Genomic DNA, 20577 nt, shown 5'->3' on the forward strand with positions numbered 1-20577 from the left:
AGTACATAATTAATGCAATCTGACGTTTTCGAAACGGGTTTTTTTTTATTTTTATCCGAATGAAAGTGAAATCGCCAGAAGAAATTGTTCAAATCAAATGATGATGCTTGCATACAATATACAATATATTTACATATGTTTACAAATGCATAAGTATGTATAGAAGAAAGGTGTTATCCCTTGTCTGAGAGGGGTGGGGGGCTAGGGGGGGGTAGGAGCTGCTGCTGTGAATGCTGTGGATGATGAGCCGAATATGGAAAACAGTTGAAGTTGACCATGAAAATGCTCAAAGCCAAACGCTCGAAGCTGCTGCAGTAATACGCCAATATTTGCATATTCATAAGCACAGCTCTATCCGTATAAACACACACAGACACACACACACACCGATGGATAGATAGTCGATGCTGTTAATGTGTGCCGTTGGCGAAATGTTAATTAAACCAAGTGGAAACCAAACTAAAGCTGAACGAGTGAGCAAAAAGCAGCCGCTAATCAAGTTGGAGGTCAACGTTGGAGCACGCATATTATGTAAGAATCGTCAATTGAATGATGAAGAGAGAGGCAAGAGAGACAGACAGAGAGAAAGAGAGGGAGAGAGAGAGAGAGAGAGAGCAAATGTAGCTGAGAAGTAAATGAAAAGTGAAACCGGCTGAAATTCCTGTTTTTGCATTATTTGCTGCCTTTCTGCTGGATTCCAAGCCGGAGCTGAAGTTGTTGCTCAAGTTGTGGCCCATGCATTCAGGACAGCTGACCTTGCAGGCCTTTCAGGTGATAAGGTGTGTGTGTGTGTGAAACCTGTTGGAAAAACCATTTATGATAAGAGCAAAAGTCAATGAAATGCCAGCAGTGTTACCTAATTTGCAGACGAAACGAGACAAAAGATCAAACAAGAAATACGAGTACAACCGGGCAAACGCGCCAGGAAGGCAAAGACAAAGACAAATACAAAGCCGAAGGTATACACACACATACACACACACACGAATACACACACACACACACAGTTACATAGGAAGCCCAATTGGCAACGTCAACACTTTTGTATTGCACAGAAAAAAAACAACAAAACGATTAACATTAATAGCAAACACGAATGCGGAAACCTTATGTTTTTTTTTTTATATTATAAATTAATTTGATTGGATTTGTTGCGTGCCGTGTTGCATTCAGCACCTCTCGACCATTAGACAGAAAAATACTTACCATGAACGCCAACGGCGATTAGCAGCGTTGCAAGTAGACAATGCTGCAGCATCTTGAAGCTTCCACACAATTTGTATTAGTTTTTAACCGAACAACACTTGCTGCGAGTCGGATAAAACACGCAAACTATTTTTACTAACTTGGCCCACTGCGAGGCGAGTGGGAAATGAAGATGGAGAGACGTCCGCAACGCGCAAATGCAAACCGCCAACTGAACGCAGCTAGCGACAAAGAAATTGCAAGAAGCCAAGTTAAGTTCAAGTCTTTCAAGTTGGCTGCCAGCGTCGCCGATCAAAAACGATCAACGATCAACGTTGAAAACTGAGCGCCACCTATCGGAGCAATGAGCATAAGCGAGAGGGAGTGGGAGAGAGAGCGAGAGAGGGAGAGAGAGAGCGAGTGAGAGAGAGAGAGAGTGAGAGAGTCTATCGGCCTTATTTATTCTCAATTCACTTTCATTTCAACTGGTTCGACGATGACGCGCAACAGTCGCACAATGGATCAAATCAATAATGTTACTTCACTTTTTTTTTTTTTCTCAGTTTTTGTATAATATTAATATTATTAACTAACGAGCATTCCAATATCTATTCAGTTGTAATGAATTAAATTAGTTATCATACTCAATCTTACTATGCTTAAATTCGCTGTGTATTTCTTTTTATTTGTATTTATTTATTGTTGGGCTTAAACACTTAAAAATACATTTAAATTACAGCTTAATATACAAAAAAAAAAAAAACAAAATAAGTTTAATTGTAAATATGTATGTAAGCAAATTTTAAATTTAAATGTTCTGGGAGTATTAAAAAAGGAAAAGAAAATGATTGGTCCAACATTTGTTGCAAGGATTGGGGAAAACCGGGAAAAACGGGGACTTTTTAACCGACACTTTTTCATTGACTGTAAACTTTGCCATTCACATTATTCGCATCGGTTGTCATATGGATATGCCATCTCATAAAATCTGGCAACACTCTATTATTTCTGTATGCATTTTAGTGGCTTGAGTTGACCGACGCCAAAAACCGATGGAATAGGACGTGTTCTATTTCCATAGGTGAGCGTCGGTTTTTTACCGACGTTTTAAAATGTGTCGGTGAAAAAGTCCTCGTTGACGCTCGCCTTAGACATAATAATATAGAGGCCTTAATAGCAAGCGGAGAATACTTAAAATACTTGAATACTTTTAAATTTGTAATGAAAATTAAAATAGGTAAACCATAAGAAAATAGTAAGAAAATTTTTGTCATTATTTATTCTTTTTTTCACAATTATAATAATTTTTCCAAATATTAGCATTTCTGGGATTTATCCCACTGTGAGTGGGCTTAAGTCATGCGATAGCGGCGCATGCGCATGCATTTCAATGAGGTGGAGGGCAGAGACCGAGCCCTACTCGGTGCCCAGATCACATAAATTAGGCATATTGTCTCAGACGAGTACAACTTTAATGCTTAAGTCTGTGTGTGCATGTTTGTGTGTGATTAATAACATCTGGGAGAATCGTTAAAGTTCGAGTTCTATTATTGTCGTAATTGTTAAATTCAAATGCCAGAGGTGTGTCTACTATATCAAAGGTACTTGGGATTAACAAAAGTATTAAACACTGTTAGCATAACAATAGCATGTTAATTGTATATTACAGTTAAAGTGGAGACAACGAAAACTGTATATTGGTTTGGACTTCTGCTAGTGCATATTAATTACATCAACATAAACCAATTTTATCTACTCGATTGCGTCATCTTATAAGGCTCGAGAACATTGTAGAAGTTTTAATTTAAACAGGCGTCAAATGGGAACTTTTTAACCGACGGTAAATTTTGCCATTCACAATATTCGCATCGGTTTTCATACAGAGATACCATCGGTTATTTTCTCATATCTCAATCTGGCAACTCTCTATTATTCCTGATGCATTTCAGTGGCTTGAGTTGACCAACGAAAAAAAACGTGTTCTATTTTTACCGACGCTTTAAAATTTTGTGTGTTCACACGACTCCGACGGTTTTTTTTTAGCATAAAGTGTCGGTCAAAAAATCATCGTCTGAGGCCTGCTTTAGAGTTCTGGAGGTGGATACAAGCAGCCTTACAAAGTGAGATGAAAAGAAATAAATTTGAAATGTGTTTTGACTTTAATGCAAGTAAAAAATTTTTAGGTAAAGTATTACCCAAAAAGGTAATTTATAGACTAAAAATTTTTGATAATGGGGCACCTACATTTAAGAAATAAAGAGTACTTGAATTGTTAATGCTGGTTACAGACGGGCACTTTTTAACCGACACTTTTTCACCGTCGGTAAATTTTGTCATTCACATTATTCGCATTGGATGTCAAGCAAAAATCCCATCGGTTCTTACAAGGCATTTGACCGACACCGAAAAACAGATTAAAAAAGAAGTTGTTCTATTTCCATCGAGGTGAGAACCGATGCTTTTTAAATTCGATGTGTTTACACAACACCGACGGTGTGTAAGCACTTTAAGAGAAGAGACAGTGCTCTAGGCATATATATTAAAAAAAAAAATAATAATCAAAACCTATTGTCCTGAACAAAGAGTTACTTCACAAGTTACTTCAGGAAGCACCATCTGAAATTTTGAAATTAATTTAATCTACAAATGCGGAACTTTTTTTTATAAAAAATGTATTGAATAGTAATTCCAGATAAATGAATTGATTTAATTCAGATTTATTCAGTTATCGAGCTCAATTTAACAGTCAGTCCGATGATTTTCTTAATGAGTCTTATCTAATGCAAAGACTTCATTATGATGTCAGCTTATATTTGGTAATACATTAAAACTAGTTGGTCAACTAGTCAATAAATGCAGAAACTTAAATCTTATTTCTCTATATGTATTTTTTTTTATAAATCTAAACGCTTTCGATTTTCTTTGAAATGTCAATAGAACTTGAATAATTTATAATATTTCTGTTGTTGTGGTTTATTGTCTTTTTTTCTCTCTTTGTGTTGGTACCAGGGCGTAGGCAGGGGGGGAGGCTAGTCTCCGAAATAGTTTTAACTTATACAAAGTTCACTAATTTAACTACAAAGTTATATTCCTCAGAGGAATATGTGTTCTAAAAATCTCTTAAAGCAGCCCAAAAGGTGGTTTTTCTGAAACTATGCAAGCAATTCTTTCAAATAAGTTGTTTCAAAACTAATCCTTCCTTCGCCCAAAGCTGCCTACGCCCTTGTCTTGGTATTAAGGGATTTTACCTTGTTTCATTTCGTTTCGGTTTGTGTATATTTAATTTTATATGCCGAAATCTCATTCATATCAATTTCAACCAACTGGAATTTTAAATACCAAATACGTAAACACAAACTCGAATAACTATACGAATACGAAAATGAATATGAATGTGAATACGATTGAAGTCTGTACGTTTATTCAACGCGTCAGTAACAAATTCTCAATATATATACACACACAATATTCGGCTTATACAATATCATTTATTATACTTGTATAACTCTTATTTTGATTCCCTGTATTTTCAACTCTCTCTCTCTGTTTCTCTCACTCCTACTCCCGGTTGTCAATATAATATGCAATGTTATTGTGTGTGAGTCTGTGTTTGTTTTTAAACCGAAATTTTAAATTGAACGGCATTGGTCGAGTGTTTTAATATTTATTGGTAAGCTTGTGCGATCAATGAGCCGATTCGTAGAAGTTAAAACAACACGACGAATATCAAATTCAATCAGTGAGATAACAAATGAATTCAATAATTGGATGAGTGGAAGCGCAGTACAGATAGCAATTGCGAAATGTTATGTTATATTGTTATTCGTACACACATTTCAAACAAATCGGCTTAGTTCACGATTTGTCGATGTGAAGCGACTAAAAAGGCGACACCTCACATCATCCGAATCCAAATTACTACATATAAATATATTATTTATTTCGCTTGATTTTGGATTCCATCCTTTAGAACACTCAAAAAATCTATAGTCTATAAACGCCATTTCTCTAATTCCCTTCCACATTTAACTAAGCATAAATAAAATGTTTGCACTTTACAATTGGGTAACAACCTATTAGTTCCAAAGAACACATCGTGCATATAAGTATTTTAAATACCCTGTAATCATCAAACAGTTAAAAAGAAGTTTAGTTAAGTTATGAAGAATTATAGTAAAAATTCTTAGATAATCATAAATTGTATTAAAATTATTAGTTGAAGCAAGAAGCAAATTTTGTATTCTAGTTTTAACAGCCATTAATAAATTTAACAAAATAATGAAAACAAAATTCATTGCAAAGTTGAAAACTTCTGCATGCGAAATTTTGCTAAGTAAGAAAAAAGTTTGAAAGGAAATGAATTTTTTTTCAGCATATTTTCCATTTTGAGCATTATCAAACATTATGCCGTTCAAAAAGAAAGATTCGTAAGGTTCTCATAAGCATTTTATATTTTTCTAATGTGTTCGTTTATTTCTTAATTTAATTTTTTCAAAAAAGGAAATAAAAATCGGAGAGTACTTTTTACAGGGTACTTAGTTAGCTTACCTCTTCTCGCAATGACTTCTTATTCGTATATACATTGTTTTTTTATGAATATTCATTTTTATTGTGGCTGTAGACAGCCAACCCTGTACGCATGCATGTGCCTAGTAGAAAATGTTTGGGTATTTAAACCAATAAATATGTAAATTTTTCATAAATTTAATTAAATTCACCACAAAAGCTGCGCCTTTATCACCAAACAACAGCAGCGGCAGCAGGGAAAGTTTTTCTTCCAAAAAAAAAAAATAAAAAAAAAGTGTAAAAAAAAAATAGAGAGAATAATAAAATGAAGAGGAGAAAAAGAATAGTGTGCGAGCAGTTTGAGCGGAAGTGAACTGAGAAACTGAGAGCGAGAACTGAAAGCTGAGAACTTTTGCAGCCAGACATAATAGATCTATGAGAGAAAGAAGAAAGAAAAAAAAAAGCTGAAGTGAATAATAGAAAAGTTGAGAAATATATGCAAATATCTATCGCAGGCATCGAGCAGATCCCGAGGCAGGTTGCAGATGCTTGACTGACTTACTGACTGAATGACTCACTGACTGAGTGAGTGGGTGAGTGAGTGGGTGAGCGAGTGAGTGAGTGGGTGAGTGAGTGTGTGAGTGAGGGAGTGACTGAGTGAATGGATGCCAGCCTGGCTGCATGCTTGGTTGACTCAAACTTATGAAAGTTGTAAGGATTCGCGGCCTGTGCCGATGATAAATGTGAATTGTCAGAGAATTTAACGATTTGACTCACAAAGGCATTTCATAGTTTTGTTTATGCGAACGTTACGACAGCAACAACAATAAGAAGAATATTGCCTGACTATTGGGTGGGTCGTTTGGCTGGTTGGGTGGCTCAGTGGGTGGCTGGGTGGGTGGCATTTATGGTGGTTGAGCGCACTTAAACAAAAACAGTTGAAATGACAAAGGCGAGAAAAATGCAAGCGAGCGGACATGGAAATTAAAAGCATCTGAAAGGAGAACGCATGGCTGAGCCCTCAACAGAAACAAGGAAAGGAAGGCCATAGATGTGGATGTGAATGTGGACAAGGATGAGAACGTCAACGAGAACGAGAACGACAACTAAACTGGCAGCCAAGCCCAAACCAGTCCAGACGGCATGGCTGACTCTAAAGTGGACATGGGACTCAGCACGTGACTGTAGACTTGGCTCAATGCGAATACGAAAACGAAAACGAATGCGAATACGAATGGAAATGAAAATGAAAATTATTCCTGTTCTTGATGTCATAGTTAGCACTCGCGTTGGCTGCGACATATTCAATTAACACTTATTCAATTTTCCAGCGATTTCGGCCTTTTGTCCGTCGAGTCAGAACAGATCAGATTAATAACCAAGCAACAAAAATACAATTAAATGTTTGTGGTGTGAAGCTATAGTTATCTCACTATACCACAATATAAATTAGGAAATTACTGAAGGAGTTTTATAATTTAAATTGAGGAATTTGTCATATTTAGTTGTAAGTGTTTTGATGTTTTATACAGTGGGCAATCTTATAATTGAGCAGACAATTTTTTTACATTTATTTTATTCGATTTGTGACGATTAAAAGCAGTTAACCAAAAGTAATGTAAAAATTTAAAAAAATGTAAGCTATTATAAAAAATAAATTTAAATTTCCTTAATTATTTTCTTTCTGAAATTGAATCATTTATGCAATCAAGTTCTCATTCACCACAACATAGCTCTACCTTTTTCTATTGTTTTCTCATCTGCATATTTCAATCAGTATTAATCCCTAATACTTAGATATGAACGTTAGAATGCATCGATTTTTTTGACAAAAAATGGTAACCCAAATTCGTAATCTATGGTCAATTCTAAGATTTTTTAACAAGAAAAAATAGTTCCAAAATCAATTCCCAGTCCCCGCTTTTTGACTTAAAATATTTTGTTCTTTTCGTCCCTTTATGGCCAAAAATTGTGTTTTAAGGAAAAAAGGTCCTTTGATTCTGTAAAATATTAAAATTCCTGGTCCTAACAAGAGTTTTGAAACCAATCTTGTCAGAATCGAACTAAAAACGCAAAAGAGATGCAAATATAAAAAATGCTAAAAATTAAAAAAAATTATATATTTCAACTCAAAAGCAGTGTCCCAGAATTAGATTTTAGAACTATTGTTTTTGGTGAAAACATCTTAGCACTGACCGTGGATTAAGAATTTGGGTTACCATATAAATCAAGGCCCTGTAATGCACGTAGTTATAGAGTTATCCATCAGATTCTGGGGTGGTTCAACGTCCATATAAATTCAATTTAAAGCGATATATTTCTAAAACAAATCTCATCCATTCGATTTGCTTAGTTAAAATAAAAAAGAGAAGAAAAACAGGAGAAAAAAAATAGTATACACAAAAAAAAACCGTCTCCGAAATAAAATAAATTTCAAGCAGTGCTTAAAGTTGGGGATCTTGACCTTTCTTAAATTTAGTACAAAAGACTTATTTTAAGTAAGACTTTTAATTTTGCTCTCAGCAAATATTTTAATCATCGGAGTATTATATCGAATTGTTTTGTTTTAATAAAAAGTTTAAGCATATTTGCCTATTTTAATGCTATTTGCGCTTTGATCCGCAGAATATCTAAAAAAAAAGACTTAAAATATAATCAAGAACTTTTTAATTTGAATTTTAAAATGATTTTGTTTCTTTCTGTGTACGATTGGCAGGTGATGGATATGTTGTGATTAGCCGTGCTCTAGATGAAATGTTGTATCGCATTGCGAATTAGAATAAAACGTACTACGCCCACAATTTGGCGCACAAATCGAAATCAAATTGAAGCCCTGGCAATTCAGGCGTATGCAACAAACAAACAAACAAAACAAGCGGATTGACCAAGCGTACTCGACAGCAGTATACCCTGTGCCTTGGCTCTTCGATGCCGTTCGGGACGCCGATGATTGATGCCCTTGCAGAACTTTTTATTACATTTTCGACTAATTTTTCAGATGACAGCTACATAATTAAGTGGACCGATTTGAAAAATATTTTGTCAGGATGTACATACAAGAAAACAAAGAAGTTTTTCATTTTAGAACTTGATTCAAGACCAATCGTTTTTATGACAGTTATTTGCTATAGTGATCCGATCCAAGAATAAAATCAAACATGATCTGCGAACTGTTTTGAAGTTCCTATCTCTTATATTTATAAAACTATAAGGTGTTGTAGATTCATTTGATTTACACCTGTCAGAGGGGGCGTGGCAAAATTTGAAAATAAATTTGATCTGCCTGACATTATAAGTAGTCTACATGCAAAATTTAGTACTTCTAGCTCTTACCACCTCTGAGATTTTTTCGTTTATACGGATAGACGGACATTGCTTTATCGACTCGGCTGTTGATGCTGATCAAGAACATATATATTTGATATGGTCTGTCACGCCTCCTTCTGCCTGTTACATACTTTGCACAAACTTAATGTAGCCGCACAGGGTATAAAAACAACAAGCAGCAACAGCAATAAAAATAAAAGAGAAACAAAAAAAGCGAAACAAAAACAAAAGCAACTCAAATTGCGATGCTGGCGCTGTAAATGTTTTTGGCTTGAAATCAGGCACATTAATTATGACGAATATCGCGTGGGGAACGTCAGAGAGGAGGGTAGTGGTGGTGGTGGTGGTGGAGGTGGAAAGGTAGCGGTGCTTGGGGGTAGCGCTGACTAGTGGCCATGTTGCGTGTTGTAAAATTGAAATTGGATTGGAAATATTTGCACGAAATTCCAATTTCAATTTTCAATTGACGCGGCCAACAGCGACGAGTTTTTGGTGGCCAGCACGAGGAAAAGGGATTGCAACAGGGAGATTGTTTCGTCACGGGTCTCAAATACGCACTCAAACTCCAAAAACTTCAGACCCGACTCGGATTCGGAGTCGGAGTTGCAGGTGCAGGTGCAGGTTTAGGACCAACTCGGATGTTGATGCGGATGCGGATGTGGATGCAGATGCGGATGCGTTGGCAGCACCTTTACAGTGGCTGCAAATTTCCACTGCCATTTTCCTGCTTCACTCAATTACAGGCCTTTTGTGTGCATTCGATTGTCCAGCGAAAAGTGCAGGCACACGCTGTCCTGGCCGTATTGGCCGTAACTGAAACCAAGGCCGTAACCGAATCATATCCCAAAATTGTGAGTGTGTTCACGTCTCTCAATCGCGACCTCACTCTCGCTGAGTGTGCGTGTGTGTGTGTGCGGGTGTGTGTGAGTGTGCACAATTGTTGGTTGTTTACTGGGTTGCCGTTTGTTTGAGGGCAGGTGCCACGCCTTCGGCTCCCCGCCAACGTGCCGCAAATTGAAGTGAAAAGAACTGCCAACAATAACAGTGGTCATGGAATGCGCAGTGCGCGGATGATGGACAACAGGGCGCATTACGTCTACTCCGCCTCCGCCTCCGCCTCGCCTCCTCATTCTCCTCTAGCCGCTCATCATTCTGCTTCTTACTCTTCCCTCTCTTCTGTCACTTCCTTCCACGTTTTCCCTTCTTCTGCAACTTGTTATTGTTGCCGGTGCTGCTTTTGCAGATTTATGGTTGGAAAGATTGCTGGCCAACTTCATACAGAAAAAGAGAGACAGAGAGAGGGGGAAAAAAAGTGAACTGCTTTATTTGCAGCCATTAAAAATTTGCATAAGTACACAGCATTGGCAAATAAATTCTGGCTTGTAAATGCGGCACAAGTGATTGAGTACTCGCTGAATCATTGAATACCCTGCATGCCAAACTGAGTGCCATATTAAAAGTGCCAGGTGCCTTTGTACAGCTTTCATGTGCTTTAAAGCTGAATTTTTAATTCTAAAAACTCTGCAATGAATTGCAGTACAAGTTGAAGGACTAGAATTAGGAATAATGTCATTAGAAAATACAAATGAGGTAAAAAAAAATTGGAAAGACAAAAAAAAATAGATTACTGATATAGTGATGTGTTTTCCTATGTTACAAATTTACTTTTCTATTTTTAGTTCCATCACGTTCTTGCACGGCTACAATCGGACTTCCCGCACGCATAAATTTTCCTTATATTTTACGAATTTTATACCCTGTGTTCATTCAAAATGGAAAAAAAAGGTAAAATGTGTTTGGCAGAATGTATGTAACAGGCAGAAGTGGGCGTGTTCAGACCCCCTTAAGTATATATTTTCTTGATCAGGATCAACAGCCGAGTCGATTGAGCCAAGTCCGTCTGTCTGTCCGTCCGTCCGTCTGTTTGATCGCGTCGATCTCAGATACTATAAGAGGTAGAGACTTTAAACTTGGTATGTAGGTTCCTGGGTACCATACGCAGTTCAAGTTTGATTTTATTATTCGATCGGACCTCTATATCATATAGCTGCCATAGAAACGATAGGTCAAAAATTATGTTTTAGTATGAAATAGTTTTTTGTTCTCTGAGATATCTAAGCCAAACTGATGGAGTATGCATCTGAGTTGGTATTATAATTTTTCAAATTTTTATGCTTCTAGCACCGATTTTAATTAACAATTACCACCCGATTACCACGCGTCTGTCAGATGCTTTGCCTTGTGGAATGCAATGAAGAGACGAGGCACAAAAAGAAGAGGAGAGGAGAACATAGGAAACAATGTTGCACGAATGCTTTGTTTCTTATTCTACCGAACGAATTGACGCAGCATTATTTTTCTCATAATTTTGTATTACCTAGAGTTAGTGAATTCACTGCACCGCTACCAGCAGTACTAGAGGGTAAGTCAGGGAGCAGGATCGTACTTAATTGTATTTGTATAATTAAATTCAATAACAATAGTTACACAATTACTTAATAATACAAATTAATTTATAATTCAAAATATAGAAAAATACATTTACTAAAAGCTTAGATAACTTGTTGCAAACATATTTAGTAATTTTATTTTAAGTGTTGTTTAGTAATTCATTATTTTTTATTAAAAAACTTGCTTAAATCTCTATAGAGTTTCGTTGAAATATCTTAGAAATTAAGAAAGTTTCTCATACTAAAAGTGGATTTTCGACCGATCGTTCCTATGGCAGCTATATTGAAAAGTGACCCGATTTGAACAAAATTTGGTAGGAATATAACACATTACCAGATACTAGTGATGCAAAAATATACTGAAATATCGACAACTTGATATTTGCGGAAGCGATTTTTTTGACGATCTATCGAGTTGATAAATCGATTTCCAAAAAAACTATTTGAACGGAGCTACAGTCGAGCAATCTCGACTGCCGGAGACCCCGTACTTACTATGAAAAAGCTAAGACTAGAAAAAATTCAAAAATATTTAGTTTACTCGACTGTAAAAGACCTTATTAACTGAATATACTATTGATTTTAGTTACGATATCTCATAAAACAAAAAGTTTTTCATACTAAAACTTGATGTTCGCCCGATTGGTCCTATCGCAGCTATATGATATAGTTGACCGATTTAAACCAACTACGGTCAGGATGTATAAGACCACCTTCATGCAAATTCTATGAGTTTGGTTACGATATCACATAAAACAAAAAGTTTTTCATACTAAAGCTTGATTTTCGACAAATCGGTCCTATGGGAGCTATATGATATAGTTGTCCGATCCAAAAACGAAACAAACTTGACCTGCCTGCAGCATAGAGGAACCTACATACCAAGTTTGGTGTCTCTAGCTTTTAAATTGATCTTATAATTTGGATATAAAATTTTTTATGTCGATTTTTGGGCGGTAAAAGGGGCGTGGCTGAATTGTGAAACAGACTTAATTCGCTTGCAATATAGAGAAGCCTTCATACCAAGTTTGGTGTCTCTAGTCTTATAGTCTCTGAGATCTAGGTTTCTATACAGACGTCTGGACCGACGGACAGACGGACATTGCTATATCGACTTGGCTATTGATGCTGATCAAGAATATATATACTTTACTGGGTTTGCCACGTCTTCTTCTGCCTGTTACGCTCATATGCGTTAACAAACCTAATAGACCCTGTACTTTTTTAAGTACGGGGTCTTATAATAAATATCGAAGTTCTACTTTTTGTTTTCTTAGCTTAGCTTTTTCTATTGTATGTACGGGGTCTCCGACAGTCGAGAATGCTTGACTGTAGCTCAGTCAATCTAGTTTTTTTTTTTATTTTACGGGTAAGTTTAATTTCTCTTAGAACTTAAAAATGCATATATGACGACATTTGGCGACTCTAACCATAGAGCCACGGCTATTTTATTTATTTTTTATACTTACTATAAAATAGACAAGGTAACACTGGTTATGTAGTGTTTAAGGATATGCGAACATCGTGAAGTTTTATTATGATTTTGTGAATTGATTATATTTAAGTGACTGTCAAGTGCCAAATGCCAGATTCAATCAGAATCATTTACTGCATCCATTGCTAGGAGAGCACTTATATTTAAATTAAAAATTATTTATATATGTATTCATTTATCGGAAATAAATTATTTAATACAAATAAAAAAGTTTTTCGATTTATTTTGGTGTTTTGTTGGAGCTTCGTCCATGGCTACATAATTCACTTTAAACACGCCTGCGTCTCATTGCCAATAGGGCAGGACAACGCCGTTTCCGTGTCCTGCGTCCATATCCTGCATAACACAGGGACAGCAGGTGCAGTCAGCTTGTGCCAAGGAGGGGCAGCATAAATTTATGTTGAGCGCGTAAATTTCAGAGCAATCGATGCGGCGATGAGTAAGGGACTTAACTGAGCAGAGTTACAACAGCAGCAGGTAGGTGGTGAGGTAAAGGGAGAGCGGCGGAGGGGAGAGAGAATTGAACATTGTCTAGCCAAAGTAGCTTGGCCAGTGGCCATTGGCCTATGGACATCCTTTGTGCTTGTTTGTGGCGCCAAAATAAATGAACACAAAATGGAAATGGTCGCTCCAAATGTATTTATTGAATGCCACTTGAAGTTGGCAGAGAATCATCTGTAGTAGGAGCAAATGACTGGAAGCATTTTACACCTCAAATGATTTCATTTTTCAGGACACGGCGCTTCACTTTCAAGGCGTCGCAGCACGGCGCTTTTTGTTTGCACAGTTTCAAGGCGATGGCGAAGTGTATTAAATAAAAAGTGACAACAAATATTGTTACGCTCGACGCTGCCAGCGTTCTGTCGAAATACCCCAAGACCAAGCCCCCCCTTCCCCATTCGCTCCATCTCCTGTAAGTAGCGCATACCATCAATGGTTCTGTCGGGCCCGGCTAATGCTCCGAAAATTGGCCAAAATTTCATTTTGCAGCCAAATGCGTCTGCTCGTCAAACGCCACGCCATGGAACTAATGGAACTGAAGCTTACCTTACTTGTAAGCAAATATTTACCACTGAAACAAAGTAAGTAACTTGCCAGCCTTTTTTTTATATTTTTTTATTTGTACGTCCTCTCCTGTCTCAGCCTCTGCTTCTGCCTTCTCCATGGCATTTTAAGCTGTATGCGGATTATCAAAGCAAACAAGCTCCATCTGTTTTTGGGGTTAGTCAAAACCCTTTTGACCAAGTTACCAAGTACCAAGTGTTAAATTATGACTTAACTTTGTTCGTCTAAAGATTTGATAACTAAGCAGTACTTAATAAAGTCATTAAACTTGAAAGTACTTGATCTTTGACTGAGAAAAAGTTAGAAAAAAATGTGTTGATGCTAGGATTATAATATATATCTCATAGATACCCTAAAGAACATTTTGATTTGAATCTTCTTATTTGACTTCTTTCAGATTTAAAGAAAATCACGATTTTTATGCTAATTATATCAACAATGGCTTGAAATAAGTGATTCAATTAGAATAAATTTGACTGAAAAGTAGGAGTGTATTTTAAGTGGTCATGTTATCGGGAAGGAAGGTATTAAGGTAGGTATTATTGTCTAAATTAAGGAAAACCATTTTTATTTTGATTCGTCTACTTGAATTGTGATTGTAGCTTATGTTATAATATTGACGGCATTAAATGCTGAAATATAAAAGGACTGTAAATAAATTTCTGTTATGCATAAATTTAAATAAAATTATAAAAAAAAACTTGTTTTAATTTAAAATATATAAATATTATATAAAAATGTATATCTCAAATACTTTTATGGAAGATTACAATGGGATTATCTAAGGACATTATCTATTGTTATTAATGTAACTCTTAAAAAATATTTAAAATTGAAATAATTTTGTTTCTCTTTAACATTCACTTAACACATGCTACTCGTAAAAAGTTAAAATGCAAAATTATATGAAACTTATTTGACGACCTACAGTTTTTAGTTTAATTATCAAATTGTAAGACTCAATATTTCAATTTAAAACAAAATTATCACAGCACGAAGGGTGCGAAAGGTCAGATATTTTCAGCTAAAATGTGATATTGTTTGAGCTAATTTCCCAGCCAGATAAGTTAGTAATTGGAGAATTTATTTAGCGAATAGCTCAACTATTATAGTTGAACATGTCTAGTTTTGTTTATTGAATATCTGCAAGAATCTTTGAACACGAGACTTTGTTTTAGGCTTCAAATGGAAGAGATCTTAGGTCAATTATATTATCAAATAGTTAAATATAACATATGCAGAGTACGTATGATTGCGTTATCGATAGCATTCGTTTATAGGGAAGCCACGAAGCTGAAATAACATTGAATGATGTCAACAGGAAAACAAATAAATGAATCAATCTATGTATTTGATGTTAAGAGAATGCCAAATCATTGCTAGAACTTGGCCAAGCCGCTAATGGGCCCACAATTGAATGTGGCACGAGAATGTGGCATGTGGTTAGAGGCTGTAAGGGTATGCGATCTGTGTGGTCTCATCATTAGGGTAAACAAAGCTCATCTTAATGGCTTCAGTGCTGTGGCAATAAATCACAAGTTATTATTTGTTGCCTTCATCAATCAAATCAATCAACGTTTGTGTTGTGCGTTTAGCCCCACAAATGTCACATGTTAGCCAACAAATTGTTATAAATATAATTTTATTATAACCACTTAGAAGTGCTTAGAAGTGCGTGCAAGACCAAAACAACAGGTTGTTGCTTTATTTATATGGAATCAACTAAGCGTACATAGACGACTATTATGTCTATTTCCTATTTAAGCCAAATAGAAATGGAATGAAGTAATCAAAGTAAATTGCGTTAAGCGCATGTTTTTCTGCTGCTGATGAGCAAAAGACTGATAAATATATGTATATATAAGTACTTCCTCAATCTCCCTCACTTTCTGTCTACTTGTGTATATGGGTGTGTCTGTGTCTGTGTGCTAAGTGTGTGTATTCTTGCACTAAAGACTAATTAAGTTTTCATGGCCATAAGTCCTGCAGTGTGGGTTCCCCTCAGGCTGCCAGGCTTTGCAGTCTCTGCTTTGGTCAGGCTCTCTGTTTAGTTCGTCGTCAGTTTGCTCGTTGAATGAATGAATGGTCAACTTGATTAATTTGAGGCAGCTAGACAAGCATTAATAATCCGGTTAAAGTGTAGGCAACACACACACACACACTCACGCAGACTGACACACACATGAATGTAAACACACTTAAGCAGAGCTTGTGGCTACAGCAACAACAACAGCAACAACAGAAAAAGAATGCCGCAGTAAACACAAACTAAGTATAAAAGTCAAAACAAAGCCACAAAGTGTTGGTAGCACACACACGAGAACACACATACACAGAAGGAGAGAAAGAGAGAGAGAGAGAGAGAGGAGTGTGTTAGGGTGAGTTGGGACATTTTTGTTTATCGCTTGAGCAGCGCCATGAAGTATGCAACATTTTATTTAACTCAAATACTTCAACTAGCACCAAAAAAGTGGAAGGCAATGAAAACGCAATTGAGTTTTAGTCTATCTTAAACGCCATTTGCGTGGTGTTCGCGTGATATACGAGCCATAAACGAGAAGAAGAACAGCCAAACATTACATCTCCCACTCCCACCACCACCCCCACTCCCACTCCCACTGCCACTGCCAACCCCCCTTCCCCATACCGCCCTGTTAAAGCAACCCCTAGACAATACTTGCTTAGTGGGCACGACGTCACTTGCGATGTGTGAGGTCAGGTTCATAAGTAAGTCAATAAGTCAGTTGGTTAATGACAACAACAAGAACAACAACAACAACAGCATCATAACATAGACAACATGCTGTAAGGCAATAGCAACAGCAACAACATCCCCAACATTTGTTAGTAAGCAACCAAATTGAGGAAATTCTCTCGCGTTTGTTTTGTTTGTCAGCATTCTCTATTTGCTTAGCAACAATTCAGCGTGGCAACATGATAGGCATTGACTTGCTTCAAGACTAAGCTAAAACACTGATAATGTCCTTTTTTGACCACCATAAAACAACAATGTTTATTTATCAGTTAGTCACATCCGTCCGTCTGTTTACCTGGAAAAACCAAGTTCTACATTTTTGAAACGTAGTTTGTTTTCTTAAAAATCGCGCGTACTCATCCATTAATGTTTTATTCCCTATGTATTCTGTTACTGTCGTATTATAAACTTAAGTTAGGTTTATCTAACACTATTTTTATTTATTTTAAAAGATTTTAAATTTTTTCAATTTTTAATTGTTATTTCGGATCCTTTGAACAATTTTGATTTCCGCTGGATCTAGTTTTCAAATTTCAAGGCCAAGGGTCCCTTTGAAATTTTGAAAACTAATTTAAATCCCAAGCCTCAAGTTTTTGAATTTATTCAACTTATTTTATCTTTATTAGTATAAATTACCACTTTAAATTTGAAAATGGGACGTTTAATTTTTTGGCAAAAAATTATGTCAATTTGCCAAAAATTTTGACTTGTAAAGTTGCTTGGTCAAAAGTCGGACCAAATTAAAATCTGTCAAAACTAAACCGATTTTCAAACGGAATGTCATTTTGTTAGTGGTTTGGCTTTTAAATTAAACACATCTTTCCACTCTCTATCTAGATTTTGATTTGAATGGTAAAAACATTTAAATATCATTTTAAATCTCAAGTTTTTACTTTTAATCAACTTCATAAAGTTTAATTAGTATAAAACAACACTTTAAACTCGATTCTGAGGCGTTTCATTTTAATTTTTGGAAAAAATCTTGCCAAATTGGAGAAAAATTTGGACTTATAAAGGTGCTTGGTCAAAAGTCGGACCAACTTCAAGCATTTATAGCTCTGTCAAATCTGAACTGATTTTCAAACGGAACGTCATTTTTTTTCATGGTTTGACCTCTTATTTCATGTTACTTTCAAATATGGTAATTTAGATGGTTAAATTCGCTGAATTTTCCTTAGAAAAGTGTCGATCTAGATTACATGGAAATATTAATCAAATGATTAAAAGTTAAGAAATTATTATTGTAAGAATCGGTACTCGACAAAGGTGTCTAAACTATAAAATACATTTTAAAAAGCCATAATATAGATAATTATAAAGTCACTAATGCTTATGTCAATAATAAGTTTTTAGGATTATGACATTGATAAAAAATATAAGAATATAAAATAAATAAGCAGATTATGACAACATCTACTGTTATTTTTTTATTTTTATTATTATTATTTATGATATTTTTTGTTGACATACTTTATGTTAAATTCTACAAGCACAGAGATTTATTAGTTATGGCATTAATAACTTCAAGGTCTTGCACGTAAATAAATAAAAATAAATTTCCTAACGCTTGCAGCGCTCAACACGACGCGGACATTTTTCTCTTTTGCTGAATCTGCCGCTGTGCGATTTGTGGGAAATTGTTGCCAAAGGCGTTTAACGTGTAAAATCATCTTTTGAAATTTGTTCGCATTATGCAAAGTGTGACTAACTGGATTATCCTTAACTGTGGCGTTGGTGATGTCGATGACGATGGCATCCCTGGCAGGCTGCATAACTTTGTCATTGCTTTGGCGTCCTTTTTGACGTGTAGCCAGAGCTAGAAAAAAGAGATTTACCCCTTTCGCCCTCTTCTGCTTTCGACTTGCACATTGCTAACGCCTTTGTCTTTGTCTTCGCATTTTCAATGAGCAATGCGCCGCAGTCAATTTGATGAATTTTTCACAAATTCCATCTTAACGTCAAATTGGCCAACGGATTTTTTTTTGTTCGTTCTTTTGTGGCAGCGAAAAGCGCAGCCGCCACCGCGAAGGCATTCGTGGCTGCAACTCACCCCCCTTTCGCCCCATTCCCTGTGCACTCCTCTTTCATCATGGTTCATCTTGAAACCGCTTGAGCGTCAAGTGATTGATGCATTGCGCTTGTAAATTTGATGGCGCGTTGGCTTGTGGATGGGAGCTATGGTTGTGGTTGGGAATGGGATTGAAGGCAGATGAGAGGAGAAGGAATGCCAAGTCATGGTTCATGTTCTCGTTCTCGTTCTCGTTTTCGTCCCGATTCTGATTCTGATCTTGGTCCGGCTCTGCTTGCTGCATTTGCCAACTCAAACTCAAACTCAAACTCGAACTCAAACTCAAACAGTTACTGCGGCCTCGCGGGGCATGCAAAGTGCGCGAAATTGACTTTGCTTTTGCGGGCGCTGACAGTGGCATTGCCGTCTGTTGGTTGCAAGGTTGGTCGGGATGGTCGGGTTGGTCGCGAATGATGAATGGAAAATTGCGAAAATTGTTAAAGCAAAGAGGTTGGCCCAAGAGAAGAAGAGAGGGAGAGAGGGGGCAAGTAGAGAAGCATTGCAAAAGAAATTGTGAAATCTTAGTTGAAATTATTATAAATTAATGGCTATCCTTGTGACCCAGTTACTCGAATGTTTCGGCATAAGCAGCCATTGGAGTCGGTGGTGCTACTGCTGGTGGTGGTTATGGAGGTGGTGGTGGAGGTAGCCACAGCTGCGGTTTGAGTGGGGCCCATCTATTGTGCAATGAAAATAAAGGAAGCTGCTGTTTCAGCTGCCACACACGACACACAGCACATCCTTTAAGCAGCCTGTCGGCTGTCTCACTCTATGAGTGTATGTGTGTGTGTGTGTGTGTGTGTGTGTGTGTGTGTGTGTGGTGTGTGTACTTGGCTCTACTGTCGTACTGGTATGACAGTTGCATTTTTAATGCTGGCCATAATTAAGTTTGTGCAACATCAACCCTGCCAGCTACAGGCCATAGTATCATAGTCCCTGTATCATAGTATCATTAGCTCCGTTCTTGTTGTGGCTGTCTGTACTCTACTGTAGTACAGTGAAACTGGTATTTTGAATATTTATGATTACACAATGCCAGCCCATTATCCATGGCTCATCGATGTTGACCAGTGTGCGGGCCAGAAACTCCAACAACAAAACCTTTAAGTAAAACCATTCATTGCATATTTATGAGTGTATTCATATGACTACTCATAACAATACCTTTGATTCTGCTCTGTGCACGTGCCACAATAGCTAGTCAAAATTTGAGTTGCAAACAGATTTCAGTGATGAGAAGTGGATTAGAAATTTGACTATCTGCTGAGTTAGATTTGCACAGCAGAATACTTATAGTTTATACATTAGAGTGGGTCAATTTGTATGGAGTAAAAAAAATGCACAAAGCGGTTATGAAAATCGTAATCTACGATGAATTCTAAGAAAAATTTCCCAAGAAACTATCTGTCTAAAAAACATACAGAGCTTCCACTTTTTACGGAGAAGTTATAACTTTTTCATATCTGTTAGGTGGAACTTATCAGTCATGCGAAAAAAATTAAAAACACAAATAGATGGCGATTTATGATGAATTTAGATAAAAGAATAAGTTGGCGGTCTCTATTCAATTGAGTTTTAAAATTAATGCAAAATGAACTTTTTTATTGAATCCTCTAAGAAACTTGACAAAAGTGCTTATGTCTAAAATTCCATTAAAAAAAATCTAGTTAAGACCGCCAACTAATTCTTATCTCTGAATTCATCATAGTTCGGCCTCTATCTGGCG

The 20577-nt window shown here is 36.4% G+C and overlaps 1 protein-coding gene across 1 annotated transcript in view; it reads right to left on the reverse strand.

The window, feature by feature from the left end:
* Nucleotides 1-1415, reverse strand: part of LOC117793900 — a 59379-nt gene extending 57964 nt beyond the window's left edge. Inside the window, exon 1 of the mRNA XM_034634341.1 lies at nucleotides 1207-1415. Coding sequence (XP_034490232.1) covers nucleotides 1207-1258 — 52 coding nt within the window. The 5' untranslated portion in view covers nucleotides 1259-1415. The remainder of the gene's footprint in view (nucleotides 1-1206) is intronic.
* Between the last annotated feature and the right edge of the window lie 19162 nt (nucleotides 1416-20577).

This window comes from Drosophila innubila, chromosome X (genome assembly GCF_004354385.1).
Source record: "Drosophila innubila isolate TH190305 chromosome X, UK_Dinn_1.0, whole genome shotgun sequence".
Classification (NCBI taxonomy): Eukaryota; Metazoa; Arthropoda; class Insecta; order Diptera; family Drosophilidae; genus Drosophila; species Drosophila innubila.